This window comes from Melospiza melodia, chromosome 8 (genome assembly GCF_035770615.1).
Source record: "Melospiza melodia melodia isolate bMelMel2 chromosome 8, bMelMel2.pri, whole genome shotgun sequence".
In the NCBI taxonomy this organism is placed as follows: Eukaryota; Metazoa; Chordata; class Aves; order Passeriformes; family Passerellidae; genus Melospiza; species Melospiza melodia.
The window spans coordinates 26,873,969-26,893,586 of NC_086201.1; the positions used below are offsets into that span (position 1 = coordinate 26,873,969).

A 19,618-nucleotide genomic window follows, 5' to 3' on the forward strand; every position below is an offset into this window, starting at 1 on the left:
TTCCCTTGGAGATTATTTTTCAAAGGCCCCAGAAGGGAATAATCCAGTCAGTACTAAGGAAGTGTACAGTCAGAGAACAGAAATTAGGCAGAGGAAATTGTAAAAAGTAATAGTGAACAATCACCTAGGTGTAAACTTTTAAAGCTACTTAAGTGTCCTCCTGTTCTTACTGACCTTTAACACCTTTCTGATTCTGACACTTAGGCCAACAGGTCACTTGACGCCAGCTTTGGATTCTGACACCTTACAATGTTAAACAGTAAATTCCTGTAAAATGTGCTCAGCATGGAGGTGGTTCTCATGGCAAGGCAAGGCTGTGGCATTAGAATCAAGCTGGAAGCAAAAGCCTTAGTCCAGTCCAAACTCAGCTGAAAGCCTCCCATTGATACCACTTCCACTACGCAAATACAATTTGAGTAAGAGCACAGGTTAGGAACTGCAAAGCAGCAAACACCAGAGTATTTTAGAAAGAAGATTTTAATTATTTGGAAGAAACAGGTTTTCTGAAATACAGAATCAGAACATAAAGACTAAGTAATTTATTAGTCATAGCTCTTGTTATGGACAGATGGTTCCTACAGCAAAAATATAGAAAAATAATTTGAATTCAAGTCTAGAAGACCTGCAACTTTTCATATGCAAAAAATAAATCCAACTAGTCATAGAAAAGTGGCTGATAAGGATGGAGAACAGGGCTGTGCATCTGAATAGCCATTACTATATACATTCCAAACTTAAATGAGCATATTTCCTCAGCCTCATAAAAATAGTTTGTCCATGAAAAATACCAATATGTAATACATTTAATACAATTTATACTTGAATTTAAAGATCTCAGATTATGGAATAATAAGCTAAAATCAAATGAACTGCTTTTTCAACTCTTGTATAGAACAATACTCTGTGTGTATACAGTGTGCATGCATGTACATGTATACACGCACAGAAAGAAAGAAGTGTATAGAGATTTGCTGAAAAATTCTACAAGATTATTTGATTTCACTGCAGACCATAGCATACAGACTTCCTGGGATCCTTCTAACACAGGCTGTTCTAGGAAATAATAAGGTTGACTGGTATAACCACATATCTACAACATGTTTTTGCTATTATGAATTTAATTACCAATTTATCTTTCCAATCTAGATTTCATTTTTCTAAGAAGTAAATGCTGCTTTGGTAAGATTCCATACAGTCATGACAAAATAAATGCGAACATATTGGGGAAAGCCTTGAAAGTATGATTTAATTTTGATAATTAGTAGTAATAAAGATATCAACAAGTTTTAAGCAGCAAAAGATTTAAAAGACTATGTTCTGACTTATTTTCTTCACCAACAAGCTTTCCGAGCAACAAACTAAAATGAAGAGATTGAATTTCTCTGCCTGCCATCACTGTGACATTTTAAGCCACCAAAGTCACAGCTGGCACTGAAAGAACAGTGGCATCAGCAGAGACCTCCATCCTTGCAGGACATAAATTGCATTGTGACGCCCTGCCAGCGCTGCCTTGGAAAGGCCTGTGCTCTGCGGTGTCCGGTGTGTGGTGCTTCCGTCGGGACTTCTCTGAATGCGTCGCATTCTCTGTGGTCCTTGCAGTTGTAGACTGCTCTTGATTTTTCAGAGCTCCTTTATTTTTAGATCGAAAGCTGTTATGCTGCTGTCTTCTGTGTTCAGGCCTGGAACCACTCTTGGTATTTTGATCTGCCTCATTACTGGCACCTTGTGACTTATGAGATCCATTGAGCCGCATGTTTTGGTGCTGTGAGTTGAATCTCCGTCTCTGGCTAGAAGGCCCATTCTACCCAGAAAGAAATCAGATAACTGTTAGGTTGTCTGAATCCTTCCAACAAGCCAAGAAACACTGCAGTCAAAATTAACAGTGTTACTGTTAGGAAGGAACAGGAGAGGGAGAACACAAAAAAGTTTTAGTTGTTACCAGAGTCTCTTTATAATATCTATAACCAGAACTATGAGTACCCTACTACATCTGAGTAGCCGGGAGATACAGATGGCAGGTTTGTCACTGATGCCAAATTAAAATCTGCCATGATCCAAGAGAATACAGAAAAGGGGATGAAATTCTAGACATCTCAACAGCAGTTGTTGAGAAAAGGGATCTGCAGGTTCTGGTCAAGAGAAGTTAAATATGAATCAGAAATGCCTTGGCAGCCAGGAGAGCCAAGTGTGTCCTGGGGGTCACCAGGCACAGCATCTCCAGCTGGGCAAGGGAGGGGATTGTCCTGCTCTGCTCTGCACTGGGGCAGCCTCATCTCAAGTGCTGGGGGCAGTTCTGGGTGCCATGATATAGGAAAGACATGAAACTATTAGAGAGTGTCCAAAGGAGAGTCAGGAAGGTGGTGAAGGGGCTTGAGGAGAAGCTGTGTGAGGAGTGGCTGAGGTCACTTGGTCTGCTCAGCCTGGAGGAGACCTCACTGCAGTCACAGCTTCCTGTGAGGGGAAGAGGAGGGGCAGGCACTGATCTCTGCTCCATAGTGACCAGTGACAGGACCAGAGAGAATGGCCTGAAGCTGGGTAAGGGGAGGTTTAGGTTGTGTATCAGGGAGAAGTTCTTTACCCAGAGGATGGCTGTGCACTGGAACAGGCTCTCCAGGAAAGGGGTCACAGCATCAACCCTGACAGAGCTCAAGAAGTGGTTGGACAATGCTCTGAGGCACATGGTGGGATTCTTGGGGTGTCTTGTGCAGGGCCAGGAGTGGGACTCGGGATACTCTGGGATTCTCTGAGCAGTTAAGAAATACTGAAGAACTTAATACTGACTTTTTCCAAAATAATGTCTATTGCTTTCCTAGTAAAGCATTGTACAAGTACTGCAGTATGACTACAGGAAGAACAGACATGTCACATGTACACTGAAGTCAAGTGAAGAATCTGGAAGACACGTCCATTATGATATTTTTGCTCAGAGGATGCTTTGATTCTTAGTGGGAAGTGGCTGAATTACTCTTATTTGCATGCCTGACAGGACAGGTGTTCCATACATGCTCTGACATTATGCACTGTCTTACATTTCTCTCCAGGCATTTGCTTGAGCCTAAAATCCCTACTAGGACAAAGTTCAGACCAACTTTAGCAGCAGCTTTACCTAAGAACTATTACAACAAAATATAATTCATATATGAATCCTATATTTATAAAATAATACTAGTAATATAGCAGAATACTATAACCTGTATTATAGAGCTTCTGAAATAATATGCTTTTAAGCCTGGCATTTAAGCAAAGATTCTGCTTTCAAAGTGTATGTAATAATTTGTCAAGGACTACATGTTTCTCCTCCATACCACTTAGCTAAAATGGAGGGGTTTTCTTTTTCACTCTATTACTGCCACTAGATACTTCTAAACAGACAGCTGTCTTGTCTTTACTCATATGCTATTTCTACTTTGTATGTTCACACTGACTTGAAAATGAAGCTGGAAAATATATGCTTACTATCTTCAAAAATTATTAATTAAATATAGACCACCAACCTCTATTTGATTTTGTATTAACAACTTTCAATGCTGTATTTTTCTGAAAGTTTTGGAGTAATTTAGTTCAGTTCATGGCTGATTTGACATGTTACCTGCTTATTTGTTGGGACTCCTTGAGAGGAAGATTCTGTAGGATTGGAAGAAGGATGACTTTGTACTTTACTGCTGGCTGTTTTATTATCAGAGTTCTTGGCATTACTAGAGGACTTTCGGTTGTGCGTATTTTGCTTGCCAGTTGTTGCATGTGAGGTCACTGAAGACAGCAGTAAACTACATGGTGCTCTTGAGGAATAGTTGTTCTTTGGGTGAGAAACTGTAAAAAAAAGGGATTATGTCTTATCAGTTAAATGATCACCAGCTAAACAGAAGGCTGTATTCTTACCCTGCTTACAGTTAATTTTGGAAGCACTCTTTCAGTCTCACTTTGAGTAATGAAGTAAGCTAACTTAAGCTAACTATTGAAGTAACTTGGCTGGAGTCAGGCTATAGTGTTCTACAACTGTAAGTCTGCCTCATTGCAAAGCATTTCTGGAGATAAAAGAGCCAATGTGGTGGCACTGCACTAAAACTGGAAGAAGCCTGGCAGAAGGCCAGGCTTTTGCCATCCAAGAGAACTTGACTTATTCCTCTCTAAAGGAAATGGGTAAAAAAGATTCTTCTGTATCCTGGGTATCTATAAAAAAACTGGAACTGAATGCAATGCACTAACCCACTTTATGCAGACAACAACAGTCTGCACCATCAGGAACCACTACTGAGCATCTCAGTGTATTTCTACTCTCTACTTCTCAGTTTTTTGAGATTGCCTAATTTACTAAGCACTGTCATGTTTGGATATGAAATGCGCCCAAAATATCCTTGGATTCCTCTCTGCATTTCTTCAAGCTGCCTTTGTGAAATGGCCCCCAAGCAGTCTTGAAGAGGATTCTGAGGCTAATGAAGTTCTTGATCTTAATTTGCTCTCCTGATTTTTCTGATTATGGAATTTTTCAGTTTCTTTCTGGTACAGATGACAAATTTGAGGCTCACTTCAGAGAGACACCTGTTGTTTTTATCTAAGAGGTATTTCTATTTTTTCACTTCTAGTACAGAGAAATAAGATGAGGAATCATTTTAGTAACTAGGCATCATCTGTTAGGTTTTCTGAGGATCTTACTCACTTACACCAACAGCTACTTCTCCCACTAGGTGTCCTCTTCAGAAAAATAATGCGATGATCTGCACATTGAACTGAATTTTCTCTCCTGAGTTCAGTGAGGCCAACCACCCCTGAATTCTATTAATTCTCTCTCATCTAAAACAGACTGCTGCACATGGAAGCCCATATAAAAATCCAGATGCTCGTCATAAAAAACTATTTTTAACAAAAAAGATGTACAAGGAAAGGATACTAGGTGTTCTGATATATGTCAATCCAATTATTTTTGTTTCCTCCTGTCCTTCATTTTGAGTATATGCTGTCTATGATCTCTTCATGCTAGATCATTCCTTCCTTTGCACAAGTTCTGTAGGTTTGGTTATTGCTTTTGTTAAAGCCCTTAAGAGTGGCTGTTCTCAGCTACAGTCTTTGTATAATCTCTTGTTTGAGGGGTATTTGCAGTTCCTAACAGGGTATGGGTCTCACTGAGAGAAGATGCTAAGAGAAACGTCTTTTGTACTGAAACATCACAAATTGCTCATCTAAGGTCACTGAGGGCAGGTATGAGCAAAGTTCTTCAGACACTCAGTGCACTATCAGTCATTTCTAGGATGACGCTGCTCCCCTGATAATAGCTGCTTTTCTGACTTCACTGACCTGATTTAAACAGGCTTGCATCAAACTATGCTTATGTAATGCTTTACTGAAATGAGGTATAAAAAATTAACTTGCAGAATTAACTGCAGCTGCAAGTTATTTAGGAAAGTAGTTCAGTGAGTTTTAAAAAATAGTCTATGGTTGTATCAATAGCAGCTGTGGTATTATTAGTCAGGATAATCTTTATGGAATTTTCAATCTCTTATGCTTCAGGCTCTTAGGATCTATGAGGTGACTGTAAACAATTAGATGCATTACTGGGAAGTTTATGTCTTCCTGTGAAACATCCTGGGTTGGTTTCACTGAGAGACAGGATGTGGGGTTAGATGGAACTTCAAAGTGTTCTGCAAAAGCAATTCTTACGGTCTAATGAGTTAAACTGGTTATGCCTCCAAGCAGTCAGTTCTTCAGCTGGGCAATCAGAAGCTTGTATTGGCAGACTGTGTAGTACTTTCTCTGTTTTCTACTTTCAGGAACTACTTGAAAACATTCATTATTTTCCTTCTACCAAGATGCACTTGTTCAGTATTGTTTTACCAGTTTTCTCCTGAATGGAATAACAAAGGACATGGTAATGTACTGGGCAAAGCCTTATATAATTTACTTTTAGGGGGAAAAAAGCATGACAGAGACAAGAAATAGGCTCCTATTTTGCAACAGGGACATGATACTTGAAGGAAGAAATGTGAACCTGAATTTCCAAGCAGAAGGGCAGATGATTTAGAAAGAGAAGCTTGGAGAAAAAGAGGCTGAGGGGAGACCTCACTGCTCTCTACAACCTAAAAGGAGGTTGTAGCAAGGTGGGATCAGTCCAACCTTAATGATTCTACGATTTGGGACTCTAGATGGCTCCTGAAAAACCCAGTGAATACTGTTAAAAAGCTGGGGAGTTACTTCTTAGCAGGAGATATCTGAATTGGTCTTATTACATTATGCTCACACACAGAAGCTTCCAATTTACTATTTATTTATAAATTACTGAATTAGTTTATTCCCTAGAGTTGGGATCCTGTTTAGATTGAAAACTCCAACTGAGCTGACTAATACCTGGAAATCTCTGACAAAGATGGCACTGTGCACCTGCAGATGGAGTGTGCAGCCCAGGCACAGTGAGTCTAACATGTTGCAAACTGCTGACTTGTGTGGGTTCAGCAGTGCTGCTGCATCCAGAGACACCACTCATACTGGGCTTGCTGCACACTCACACACTGGCAGCACATGTGCTGTCAGCTCTGCTGAGCAAATATACTCTGAGAAACTCAGTCAGAGGGATCATCAGCACTTACTTTCTCCACAGAGCTGAATCTGGGTCTTCAGCTGCTCTGTATCACAGGAAAATCGGGCAGACCTGCCCAGCTCTTCATCATATTTCCGCTCACTCACAAAGTGCTGCAAAAAAAGACAGGTTAACAGTGATTCACATTCTGAGCAAAAGACTGTATGGATGGTAAAAGAACCAATCAATACTTAAGTTCACCTTAAGGCTCAATAAATTCTTGACCCTGCCCTGTTCACAAGATCTCTGTGCAGAACCAAGTATTTTCCCATCCTCACCAAATTACATCTCCCAGCCCAGTGATGGGTGGATCACTCCCACACCTAGGAAGTGGAACTTCATTTCAGCAGAGAATGTATGTTTGATTACTGACACTATCAGGTTTCCTTGCTGAGTCTAAATGATACACAAACAACAAAACTCCCCAGTGCTACACTTAGGAGGGGATAGCTTACACTTCTCTGATAGCATCTGCACACTGCTCAGAGGTGTTACAATGCTTTAAGAAGCTACACTTTCCCTATGGAAAGCTATTTACCCCTCATCCAATAGCAGGAATAAACAGCCTGGGCATGTTAATGTGACAACTCTTCCTTGGCATTTCTGCAAGTGGCTAAAATACCCAAGTAGAAGTGAATGCCTGACCTTAATTTCAGCCCTGAGTTCAGAGAGTTGTGCTTCAGCCATCTGACTGGCTAGGTCTGCCAGTCTCTTCAGCTCCTCTGCTTTCTTCTGCCGAGCAGTCAGGATTTCCACTGCCAAATACCAACAGTCAGTCATTATTGCTAGGAAGGTAAACTGCTCTGTAATTTATTAGTCTTTGGGCCTTAAGATGGTACATCCCATGTGAGACAAATACATGGACCACTGACTTTAACTGGACTTCCAATATGATACTTGCACAGATTAAGTTGATTACACTGAAATGCCTGATTTTGAAGAAGATCTGAAAACGGGATAGCTGTCAGAAAATCAAAGTTAAAACTATCCTCTAACATTCAGATGAACAGGGGCAAAGACGTGTTGTTTTGAGTTTTCTAGTGCTTTATTTTGAAGCATAAAAACAGGGAGCCTTCCAGAGACATTGAAAGAAGCATTACATTGAGTCACCAGCCTGTTTCTGAAGACAGGCTGTATTTGATTTACAGAGGGGAATTTCACTTCCTCTGAAATAAACCTGTTCATATATAGTTTATGTTAAAGTCATTGGCCTCACAATTTTGCTTTTGCATATGGAATATATCTATTAGCCATTTCAACAGCAAAACAGCATAGAAGGCAAACAGTCTTTATGAAAAAAATACTAAATATTCATTACTGCCTGTCTTGTATATTCTATGTAAGCAAGGGGTGAGTAGTTATATTCTTATAGGGAAAGATGAATCATAAACCATGAAGCAATGGTCTAGTTGTACACAAGATAATATGACATTATAGTTTTGGTGGAAATATATGCGAACTATTACCAAAATGGTGACTCAGAGAAAAAGCAACAAGTGATTAATTGGATGATGGGATCAGTACTTATGGGAGAGAGGAAACATCATCTAAATGTAAAACAGTAAGAATCATAGTCTTTTGTCTTGAACTTACACATACAGTCAGGTACTTAATGTAAATTATCCTAAGGACACAGACTCCATTATAGCAGTAGAAATTTTAGCTTCTTTGCCTTCTTTTGTCCACAAATTTCCACTTGACAAGTCATGTAACTAGCCTATACTTTCTAATGCAGTTTTTAAAGGTGAGAAATAATGATATTTCGTGGACAGTTTGTTTCTCAACCCATTATAATTTGTTTAATCAGGTAACACCTTCTTTTGAAAGCATTGTAAAGTCAATAGTTTGGGCCAGAAGTGACAATTAAAGGTCTCTAGTCCAACCCCCTGCAATCAGCAGGGACATCTTCAATAGATGGGGTTGCTCAGAGCTTGACCTTGAATGCTTCCAGGGATGAGGATCTCCTCTCCTCTGGGAAACCTGTTCCAATGTTTCACTGAGTACAACATGGTCCAGCAGGCACAGGGAGACACAGCTGCACCTGTACAGTATGTGAGAGCAAACAAACTGTGCAACTGTAGAGGAGTGTGTGTCACATGTGGCAGGGAAGGCAGAGGGTGGCTACAGCTCCTTTAGCCCTGCTGGTAAATCTGTGCCTACATTATTACTTATGCTAAGTACTGCTGCTATCTTTCCAGCTGATCTTTTCTATTTCATTTTTTTACAACATGGTCTACAAGAGTGGGAAAATTTTACCACATTAAATGAACAGTTCACCAGGTGCTTACCTTGTCCAATAGTTCTGCTTTACTGCTTATTCTAGGTAATGCTAATACTGTTCCTCACTAAGATCAATATCCTCTCTTTGCTAAAGTGACTACCCAGACCATATGATCTCATCTCATACTGGCATTCATTTCCATGAGATGCCAGCCAAATACCCATGTTTTAAAAAAACCCTGAAATTACCATATTTGGATTTTTTCCTAGTGTTTACAGCAAGAATAAGATCACCCACTGTAAAACAGTCCTTGAGTGCAGCAAAGAGCATGTTACAGTCCTATAACAACTTTTTGCCTAGGTTTCTGAAGGCACTTTACAGCCTAGAGCAGCCTTGAGAGGCAGCAGAAACCACACTGCTGGATGCAGGTACTGGGCCATCAGCTGCCGTGTGTGGAGCTGGCAGGGAAATGGACACAGAACACACCACGTGCAAATGCAGCACTCTGTGTGCTGGTAGGCAGGAATTAGCTTTACTTTCTACACAAATTCTCGTAACTGGACAAGATTAATGAAGGGGCCCAATAAAACCGTCAGCCATGGACAGTGATTTCCAAAATGTGGATTTGTTTGTGCAGTTAGGGCTTAAAACTGTGTCTGCTGATCAGTGGGAATGCTGCCATTGGTGTTCCTGGGAATGAGTGCATGTTCTGTAGCTGATTATGGCTACCTGGTATCTGGTAACCAAAGGTAACCAAAAACTGCAGATATATATTCCTCCACAAGTCCTTCCCAGAATAACACAAAGCTTCAAATTCACATCTCTTTCAACTTCTTCCCAGAAAATTAGCAAATAAAATTAAAACAACAAACTTTGCAAATCTCTGCCATTGTAACTTTGTACCTTCTAGTTTCTGCACATATACAGCTGCAAGAGACTTGGACAGCAACAGAGAATTTAAAGCATTTTTTTTTCAACAAATTTCAATTGTTATACTTCTGTAAACTAAATGAGTTCTAAATGCAGATGAAGCATTCAATAATGTTAAATGTATTTGTGACCCTGCTTGGAAGGACCTTAAATTCACAAATCAATAAAAGGATTGTATGCATTCCTATGGAGGACATTTTCATCTGCCAGGAAAAGTATCATTCTAATAAAGCTTTGGTTACTCTTCAATTTCTTGCTTAGCATTCTCTACTGAACCATGTCCTCCTGTATTTTCTGGAGGTAAATACAAACATTGTATCTTGGATGGACCCTGAGACAGACATTGTGGCATCCTAATACAAGGCTCATCTTGCTTCCCCTCCTCTGCTACCAGAAAATATATACATAAAAATGCAAAAACCGAAGACAACATAAAAGCCTGGAATCAGATTGACTCCAACAGATTATTAAGAAAACAGACTACAGTAAAGATCTGTTTTTTGATTTTTAAAAAAAGTTCTAATTTATAAGTTTGATCACTATCCCTTAAAGCTATGCAAGGCAGCACAATAACCTACTCCCTAATTCCAGTATTCTAACTTATGTAGGTAATATAAGCAAGCAAAAAGTGATTGATAAATGGAAATAAAGTAATTGAATAGCCACAGAAATGAGAGAAAAAAAAAAAAGAGTGGTCAAAAAGCTCTGATATGTAAGCAGAAGGAGTAATTTAAATCTAACCCCTTATCACCTTTTGGTTTACCTTAATTTCATAATACTGAAATTTTGATGCACAATCCTCATAGAAACTACCCTAGCACATCAAAGCCTTATTTGACTACACATATAGAGTGAAAGATGATGGAATGCTGCTAACCAAATTAATGGATAATGTTATTTTCTGCCAAACAAAACAACTGTTTCAACAGTATTCCAAAATTTCCCTGTGGTTTTTTTTTTTTTTTTTACTTACTGGCTTCTTCTTTAACTTTATCAATTTCTGCCATTAATGACACTTCTTTGTCTACGATGCTAAAAAAGAAAAAAAAAAGAAAAAAAGAATTATTTAATTCATGCTAGAACTCCATCAAAATCAAAAGCTATAACTATACAGACTTCAGGCATTAATAATGGGCAGTTTTGAAATGAGTAAGACTTAAAAAATTGAAGCTGAAGAAATACCTAGGCAAGCCAGCTACAAAAAATTAGTGATAATGAGGGAGTGCTGCTTTACACAAACATCTCACTGGCCTTCCCACATATCTCCACAGATGTGGAAATCAGTCTCATTCAGCACAGCAATCCTCAAATGACTAAACAGTCTGTTTCCTAATTAAGCCAGATAGACCATTGCTGCTACCCAGATTAATACAGCTTAGGTGTCAGCATAAAACTAAGCATGAAACAAAATTAAAGATGGCTGGAATGAGTTCCTTTTCTTCCTTAGAGATATTTTTGCAAAATATGTCAGGGTAAACAAGAAAGTGGTTTATGATGTAAACAAGCATTGAACTATCTCCATAATAGAAGTCAGCTTCCTTGCCCCCTATTCCCTCCAGGACTGGGAAGGAGTTTTTCCACTTTTACCTGGCCTTCCTAAAGGAATTGTGTCCCTCTCCTTTTAAAAATGCCTGGTGTGCAATCCCTGACAGTGCCTATAAGCTGTCAAGAGTGCAACTGATCAGGCAGGTCTGCTGAGAGAAGACAGGACATGTGCTAAGTTGGTCCCATTATGAACACAGTGACATTGTCCAGGGGAATAATGTTTCTGCAGAATGCCCTCCAGGGGACAGTGCTCTGGTGTGCCATTCTGTTTTCTTCTCACTAGGTTATTCTTAAAGTTAAGTTCACATTTAATAAACACCACCAATGTTAGTGTTTGTGTTTGCATAAGTGAGTAAATTCAAGCAGCTGAGGGGGAAATTGCAAAAAGTAGGTCAGACAGCAGGAGTGGATCTAGGCACGCACTCAAGGGAAGAGTGGGGCTCTCAACCCTGTTAGTAAAATCAGACATTAGACATTAGTTTCTGGACCCAGTGAAGACACTGAGCTACATGTGAACAGGCTTCTACTGAAGGAAGATGGTATAGAAAACTTAAAACCAAAACATTTGTCTAGAACGTCCTTAGCAAGAACAGGAAGACCCTGCAGAGTTCAGTGGGCCGTAAAGAGAGACAGAAACTTAGAGAAATATTCACAGGTGCTTAACTAAAGCAGGGAAAGACTGGTGAGCAGGCAGTGTGGGGAACACATGGCAAACACACGGCTGACAACCAAACATTCACCAGCTACAACATGTTCAAGTGCCATTCATCCTTTCTTGAAATCTTCCAACCAACCTCACACAGGAGGTTTGCAACAGAAGCTCTGCAGTCTTCTGTCCTTGAGTGTTCCCAGTCTACCATGCCCCCTGGAGAGGAGGAAACCTTTACACTGCCTCCCCGTAGCCAACAACAGGGACAGAAGAGGTTGGCTGATGGCAAAGATTGCAGCCAGACAACACAAACTCAGTGTAACACATTTTTTTTTGTTTCATACACAGAAACAAGACTAAAATGATTGGTTTAGCCTGCCAGATCAATTTAGTGTGACCTATCCACCAGAGGAAATAAAACAGCAGGGTATTTTTACGGTAGAGCAAATCAGTTAAGAGGTAGTGACAATGGAAGGACACGATTGTTCCAGTTGGCACTCAATACTCTCCAGGCACAAGCATTAAGCTTGAATGCCAAATAAGCAGGTGATGACTCCAGCTTGCTAATCTAAACAGTCATAGCTTCTCAGAATTAATCTATTTTCAATTAGCTTTTGTAACTACATGGTTTAATAAACTTCCTTGACTTTCACAACAGGTGGCTGAAACGAGTCTTGTAAGTTACCTATTTCTATCCTCCCCAAAGAGAATCTAGTTATCTTTACTACTTTCTCTTAAATTAAAAAAAAAAATTAAAGATTTTTATTTTTTCGGTCTCTGTTATTGACGTGTCTCCCTAGTGCACTACACATGTTATATAAACAAACATTTGCCTGGAAAACACTCAAGGAACAAGGTCACAACAGCAGAGCTTATCAGAAGAGTGTTTTAGTGCAGCTCTTTCCAGGACTGTCCTCTCTGCACTCTCCAACAACAGATCCTTAGTAAACTTGTGGCCCCTAACTTTTTATTCTGATGCCAAATAAAACCACTTTTAATACTAGAATGAAAACAAGGCCATAGCAGTTCCTCTATTTATCATATTTTATAGTTAAATCTTACCTGCTCCTAGACAATTTTCCACTCCTAATGTCTCATTTTGATCTCTGACGAACATTTTAGGAAAGTGTTTGTATGTAGCAGTAGAGGACAGGACTGATAAATTTAAAGAACAACCACCCGAGTACTTCCTTTCTAGTTAAAAACTAAAACTGGAAAAAATTAAAGAATAATACAACAGAGAAACCGTTTGGTGCTTTTGTCGATGTAAGAAACTAAGTTTCTTTAACAGACAGATCTTGAAAAGGTTTTCCTTCCCTGAAGACAATGCAGCTGTACTAATTTACATCAGCGGAGGACATGCTCTCTCTCTTGGCTAAAGGAAAGGAACATTAATTTTCATCTGGAAGCATACAACCACATTTCTCAGCTTGGAAACCATAAACTGCCATGTGTCATATATGGGGAAAGTTAATGTTTCTTTAGAAATGTCGTAGGCCAACCAGCAACAGAAAATGCAAAACAGAGCAATACTGCCTCCAACAAGAATTTATCAAAGTTATAAACAAATGAAAACAACAGAGAGAAAACTGGAAAAAAACCCTGGCCTGGGGGAAAAAGAAAAAGACAAATGACAAATACAAAGAGAAATCTTAATGCTAACATATAGAAGGAGAAAGGACAAGAACAGCGTGGAAAAATCAATGGATCACATCTTGTCTCTCATTCCTGCTAGTATCCCACACTGTTTTCATATGAAGGTCCGACAGTCAAACTGAACAGCTCCTCAGGAGTTCAAACATTTTTAATGCATTTTCTGGAATAAATACTGTATTCAGCTTTAATACAGTGACTGTGATTAGACCACAGCAAAAGCATTATTGAGACCAGCTTGAAGCTCAGCACAGCAATACCTCCCAGGAAAGCATTTCCTTTTAATTCTTCCTAGTGTCATTTGGCACTAAAATGTTGTATCAAGTTGGTACACTCCAGTGCACAGCCTGCAGCCATTGGTGTGCTGGGGAGAACTGGATACTGACTGCTACAGGAACTTTCTGCACAATCAGGTATGATCAGATTTGAGCTCTAGCAGAGCAAGAAACAGAATGCATTTCAGATCTAAAGACACCTGAGGGAAAAGATTCTGCTAATTCCTTCCTCTCCAGTTATGTTGTTTCTCTTGGGTTTTCCATAGCTGTTTGGAACTGGGATTAAAATCATGAACATACTATTTTAGCTGATGTTCTGAAGAGTTCATAATCCTGTCAATTTTTTTCTGATTACTCTGAGCACTAAAAATCTGAAAGGCATGGCTGAAGCCATGCCTCCTCCTTACCCTGAATATCAATAGCAACACCTGAACATATTTCCACATACTATTTGAGACTCTGGTGACAAACACACAACTCAGAACCACTTCTTACTTTGAATGTACCTGAATCCATGCCCTAATCATCAGTCCCCTGCTGCAGTAGACCAAACACTGGGACTCAATTCCTCCCTTCACCAATCAGATTCAAGACAGATCTGAATCACGTGAGCCTTATCTCTATGACTCTAGGACTAATGATATAGAAAGACAAGAGTAACATTACTATCTCCTCATTTTCTGCTCCTTTCACCACACCTGTCTCCTGAAAGGACTGATTCTTCCATTTCTTACCCCTCACGTTTTCAGGATCAGCACCATATCACTGTTCACCACAGGTCAGTATCTGCAGTTTGGAGCACAGGATTTAGCACTTTTGAGTTTCATATCCAGATGAAATTTTGAAGTGGGACTCAGGAAGGAGACAATTTTGTTGAGGGCAAAGCAGAGGCTTAACACAGAGGGCATGCAAATGAGACACAGCCAGAGCGTGTGCTGTAGAGCTATGAGATGCAGCAGGAGAGACAGCAGCTCTCTAGGAATCATTCTGCTGAATGGATTTTGAAGGCAAAAACAGAAGTGCCCTATTCCTGGTCAAATGAACAGTACTCATGCCTTGGCCTTACAGAGGCTGGCAGGGTTCACACTAGTGTACAATGGCAAAAGAGCTGCAAATGCCAAACTACAATGAGCTGCTGGCACAGCAATGATAGGGGCAAACCATGCTGACAGCTGCCTCATTTCACAGTTTTGTACTCAGAATTCTGAATTTGTTCTGACATTAGTGAAACAAAATAATCTTCCTCTAGTTTACAGCATGAAATCTAGTATTTGCACAGTGCTAAAGAAAATATATTTTCAGTCAGCTGCAATACCTCCAAATTCCACTAAAATGATTAAAGTTATTAGTGCCTATTAAGAAAAGCTGCTTCAGATTGCCAGACTGGCTAATTTATAGCTTTACTGATGAGAATCATAAGGTTTCCAGATGACCAGAATCTTCTCTTTCCTTCTGCCTCTTCTAGTCATTATGACAAACCTATTGTGCCTGAAGAGATGGGGAAATAAAAAGGCCAAGCTGACATGGAGGCAGAAATGCTGACACAGCTCTCAAAGGTAAGTCAGAGCTGCATGGCATAGAGATTACTCTTCAGCATAATTCAAATGAGTCCTTTCATAAGCCTCTAAAACCCCTCAAAATGCCCATTTTCTCCTTGGGATGTTTAATAAGCTTTACTCCCCCTGAACCAGCTTTGTGACCAGTTTGAGAATGACTGTTCTTCTGGAGACTGAGGAACACAGTGTCAGCTCTGGCATCTGGAATAACTGCAGCAGGGCTCTTCATCCAGAAGGGGGAAGAGCCATTTTTCCTGGGCATCCTCTGGGGGCTGGTTCAGCTGGAGAGCTGCTGAACACTGAGGTACAATTTGAACCCTTTTTCACAAGGAAGAGAGTTAGATTAGTGAGACACTGTTTGAGCCTGACAGTTTATGCATCAACAAAAATACAACATACTCCAGTGATGTTGCTCTGTCAATGCCTTGGAACAGACCCCAGTAGCTCCTTGAAGCTGTGCTGATTGACAAGCTGCTGACAAGCCCAAGCAAGTTTGAGGGATGTTAGCACTGTTACTGTCTCTGAGGTATTTGAGCTGAGGTTACATGCAAATTCATGAGATGGTCCTGATAAGCTCTCTTTTAAGTATTATGCTTTTTTTATTGCACATATTTCCCTTCTAGCATGAACATATTTGACCCACAGGCAGTGTGAAAAGACAACTGATAAGAATCTCTAATCCAATTGTGTATTTCACAAAAGAATTCTGCACGTCAATTCAAAAACTAGAACTGTCCCTGTCAAACTTCTGGCACAAAGAGCTAGAATGATGTGATGAGAATGTAAATATAAAGCCCAATTACCTGTACTAGGTGATTATAAGTGTTACAGGATTACTGACTAGCCATGCTATTTTGTAATTGGAGAAATGATACTTCTAGTTTTTTTTACAGTAATAGGAGATATCTATTGCAGAAAATACCTTGTAGGAAAAGCTGGTACATTACATATTTTGCAATGTTTCAGTAGATTATATTCTTCCAGTATTAGCTCAATATTATTTAAATGTTCACACTGCTTGAAGGTGATTACCATATCAGCATATGCACAATGATTGCACAGCAAACCAGATTACATGAATTTTCATTTTGATCACTAGTACAGTCTGACAATAAGAATATAAACAAAAGACAGCATAAATCAATTTCACTGAAATTCTTCCCTCTACAGAGCACAATCTAGTAGAATTGAAAATGCCCAAAGGCTTTTAGTTATTCAAGTTCATTTTGTGTAATTTTTTATCTACCTTCACTAACCCTGTTCTCCCTAGCAGCCAGCCAGCACAGTGTGATCTGGTAAATGCACCATAATTAAAGGCCTATTTGTAATTTTCTTTTTAGATCTTTTTACAAACAATTAGAAAATTATTGCCTCATCACAAAAGCCTTTTTAGGCTAAAAACTGACATGGAAAACCTTTTCCTGAAAGAACATTTCTGAATTTTAGTTATTTAGAAATGAAGGCATCATCTCACAATTTGGGAGTTTTAGTATGAGTTGCACTGTGGCTTGTTAGCTTCCCGCACATTTTTACACAAACTTGTAAAGTATTTATTTCTGATTTGAGTTTCAGTTCTGACCTGATTCCTGAAGTATCTGAATACCTTACTGGTTAAATATTTTAGCCTAAACACACTACAGCAAGGAGAAGACAGTTGTTGAGCTCCTGCTACAGAAAAGAAGTCACTTTCTCAAAAACACATTGGAAAGTTGCCTCAAAGGAAGGTCTGGCTTTTTGGTGTAATGTCAGTTGAAATTTTTCAAGATAATTATTCTCTTTTTGTGTTTAGTAAGCTAGATTTCTCATTAGTCTGACAACTCTGAGATCAGAAAGGAGACAGTCACCTATTACACGTACAAAATGACAGGTACAAAATCATGAGGGTACCTCACAGTCTCAAAACTTGTGTGTGCTGTTTTACTGAGGATGACAAACATGCCTATGGATGAATGGGAGGGAAGAGGGCAGACACAGCACCATGAAATAGAGACAACAGCTAAGAAACAATGTAATCCACCTTTGAAGCTCACCTCTTTCATCCAGCTTCACAAACTTGCTTAAAAAACACCGTGATGAAGTAAGTAATTGTAAAAGACAAAGGGGTCAGAAGGTATCTCATTGAAACATAACTCCCCCCAGCTCCAAGAACTCTGTCTGTTCTCTCCACTAATGCACAGCAAGGGTGATCCCAGGCTGCTGGAGGTCGTGAGAAGAGTGCCAACACAAGCCCCTCTCCCAGTTCTGCAGCTCTCCAGGCAGGTACCCAGCCTGGGGCCAGAGCTGTTGGATCAAGTTCTCCCAGACCACCCAGGCAGCAGGGCCTTGGTCAAAGCACTTATCTTTGGAAGTACCTGAAAACCCAGCGGGGCCAAGGAAACCGGAACACAAGGAGATTATTTTTATCTTCTCTGTGCTGACAAGGTTAAGGACTAGATCATGTGACTGATGGGCGAACAAACATCACAACAAACTGCAAGAGGGTTTGACCTGGACTTAAGAAGCAAAAGGACTACCAAAGGCTGACTGTCAGACAGACAGAAACCTCAGAAGACTTGCCTGGAAATGGAGAGAAAAACAGCACAGAACTCTGTTCAGAGTAAAGCAATACTAGTCCTGGCCTTTCCAGCCATCTGCCCATCTCTAAACAACCACAGCACAAACAGGCAGCTCTCATCTGGTGCCACTGATTCTGGGCTAGGGGTGACACAAAACCATTATCTTGACAGTTTGCCATGTAGGGGTATCAGAAAGGGGCAACAGTGTTCTCACTGTTCTGCAACAGCACTGGCACCACTGCTCCCTACCCCACACTGAGTCAATACAGACACAACTATGTAAGTACAGAGATAATTCTGTTCTTTTAGATTACTTCTTCCCCCATTCAACCACTCCTCTGCTTTAAGTTAGAAAACAATATGAAAACTTCTTAATTTTCCCCAAACACACAGCACATGTTTTCTAATTGTTACCCTGAATCTATTTTATTTTTAAACTGTCAGTATTGCCAAACTCCATTTTCCCACCACTATGTCAGAATCACTTTTTTTTAATCTAGCCTGTAGTAAAGCTTTCAACTACTTTTTCTTCAGTCCAAAACTCAGTTGTGTTGATTTTCATGCTCTCTACACAGCACTGGCCATATCAATATATACAAAAGAGAAGAGAAGCTTGTATTTATGTGGTTCAGTTCTGCATGCAGCACAATTAAACCTGGTTCTTACTGTTTTCTATAGACCATTTGTGGCTGGCAGCAGACCATATGGGCAAGTAGCAGATGTTCCCTTTTAGTTTTCCATATGACTGTATGAATGCCCAATATGTGAAAATTATTTTCTGGCAAGAGGTGTTATGGGGAACTGTGGCTCCTTTTGTGCTCTACACATTTCACTTAGATTTCCTGGGGCTGTCCTTTTATCCCCAAGATGGTTATTCAGTCCCTTGGTGGAAAAGAAGTGAGAACACAGTTAATGCATGCAGGTTTTAAGCTTGGCAAAAAATGTCTGAAGTGCACTCTACTGAGAGGAGAGTTCATTTAGCTTTTTTAACCTTCCCCTGCAAGTTAAGGACTATTTGGTAGCCTTCTTTTCTGTGCTCTACACTACCATGAGGGACATGGCTACGCTCTGATATATTTTATATCAAAGTAGTAAGGGAAGCACCTCATGTTCTCACTGACACCAAGGTGTTCCTGAAAACCATACAGCAAAGCTAATTGCAACGAGGACAAATACTGGATCAAGAGCTAATATCAAGAAGATTTCTCTCCTAACTTTCAGGCCCATGTGAGCCTGAGGAACACTGTCCTTCAGCTCACTTTGCCAAGTGCTCTCACAACCTTGGGAAAGCAATGCCACAGAAAGCCCAGCAACAGCAGGGGTGACCAGAGTGCTGGATCACAGCAGGAGCACAATACACATGAGACTGCAAAAGACCTCTTGCAGGGCTAAGTGCCCTGCCTGGTCCAGTCCATGGCTTGTAAAATGCTATAGAGTCTTCTGCATGAAAAGAACTCAATAAATGCAAGCTGTTATCACTTCTTCTGAGCACACAGAGAATTACTGCAGTTACCAGAAACTTCAGCGAGGTTCTTTAAGAAAGAGGAAGTGAGCCCAATGCAATGTTTTAAAATAAACATCTTTCTGGGATTGTTATTTGCCCCATTTTACTACAAAGTCAGAACTGAAGTAAGCATTACATTTTCCCCCAAGCTTTTACAGGAGT

The 19,618-nt window shown here is 39.9% G+C and overlaps 1 protein-coding gene across 3 annotated transcripts in view; it reads right to left on the minus strand.

The window, feature by feature from the left end:
- Nucleotides 1-459: 459 nt before the first annotated feature.
- Nucleotides 460-19,618, minus strand: part of SPATS2L (spermatogenesis associated serine rich 2 like) — a 75,510-nt gene continuing 56,351 nt past the window's right edge. For all 3 annotated transcript variants that reach the window (XM_063162434.1, XM_063162432.1, XM_063162435.1), the window contains 5 exons: nt 10,693-10,751; nt 7,214-7,323; nt 6,579-6,681; nt 3,590-3,810; nt 460-1,801 (listed from right to left, as the gene is read on the minus strand). In XM_063162434.1, the coding sequence (XP_063018504.1) occupies nt 1,406-1,801; nt 3,590-3,810; nt 6,579-6,681; nt 7,214-7,323; nt 10,693-10,751 (889 nt within the window). In that variant the 3' untranslated portion in view covers nt 460-1,405. The remainder of the gene's footprint in view (nt 1,802-3,589; nt 3,811-6,578; nt 6,682-7,213; nt 7,324-10,692; nt 10,752-19,618) is intronic.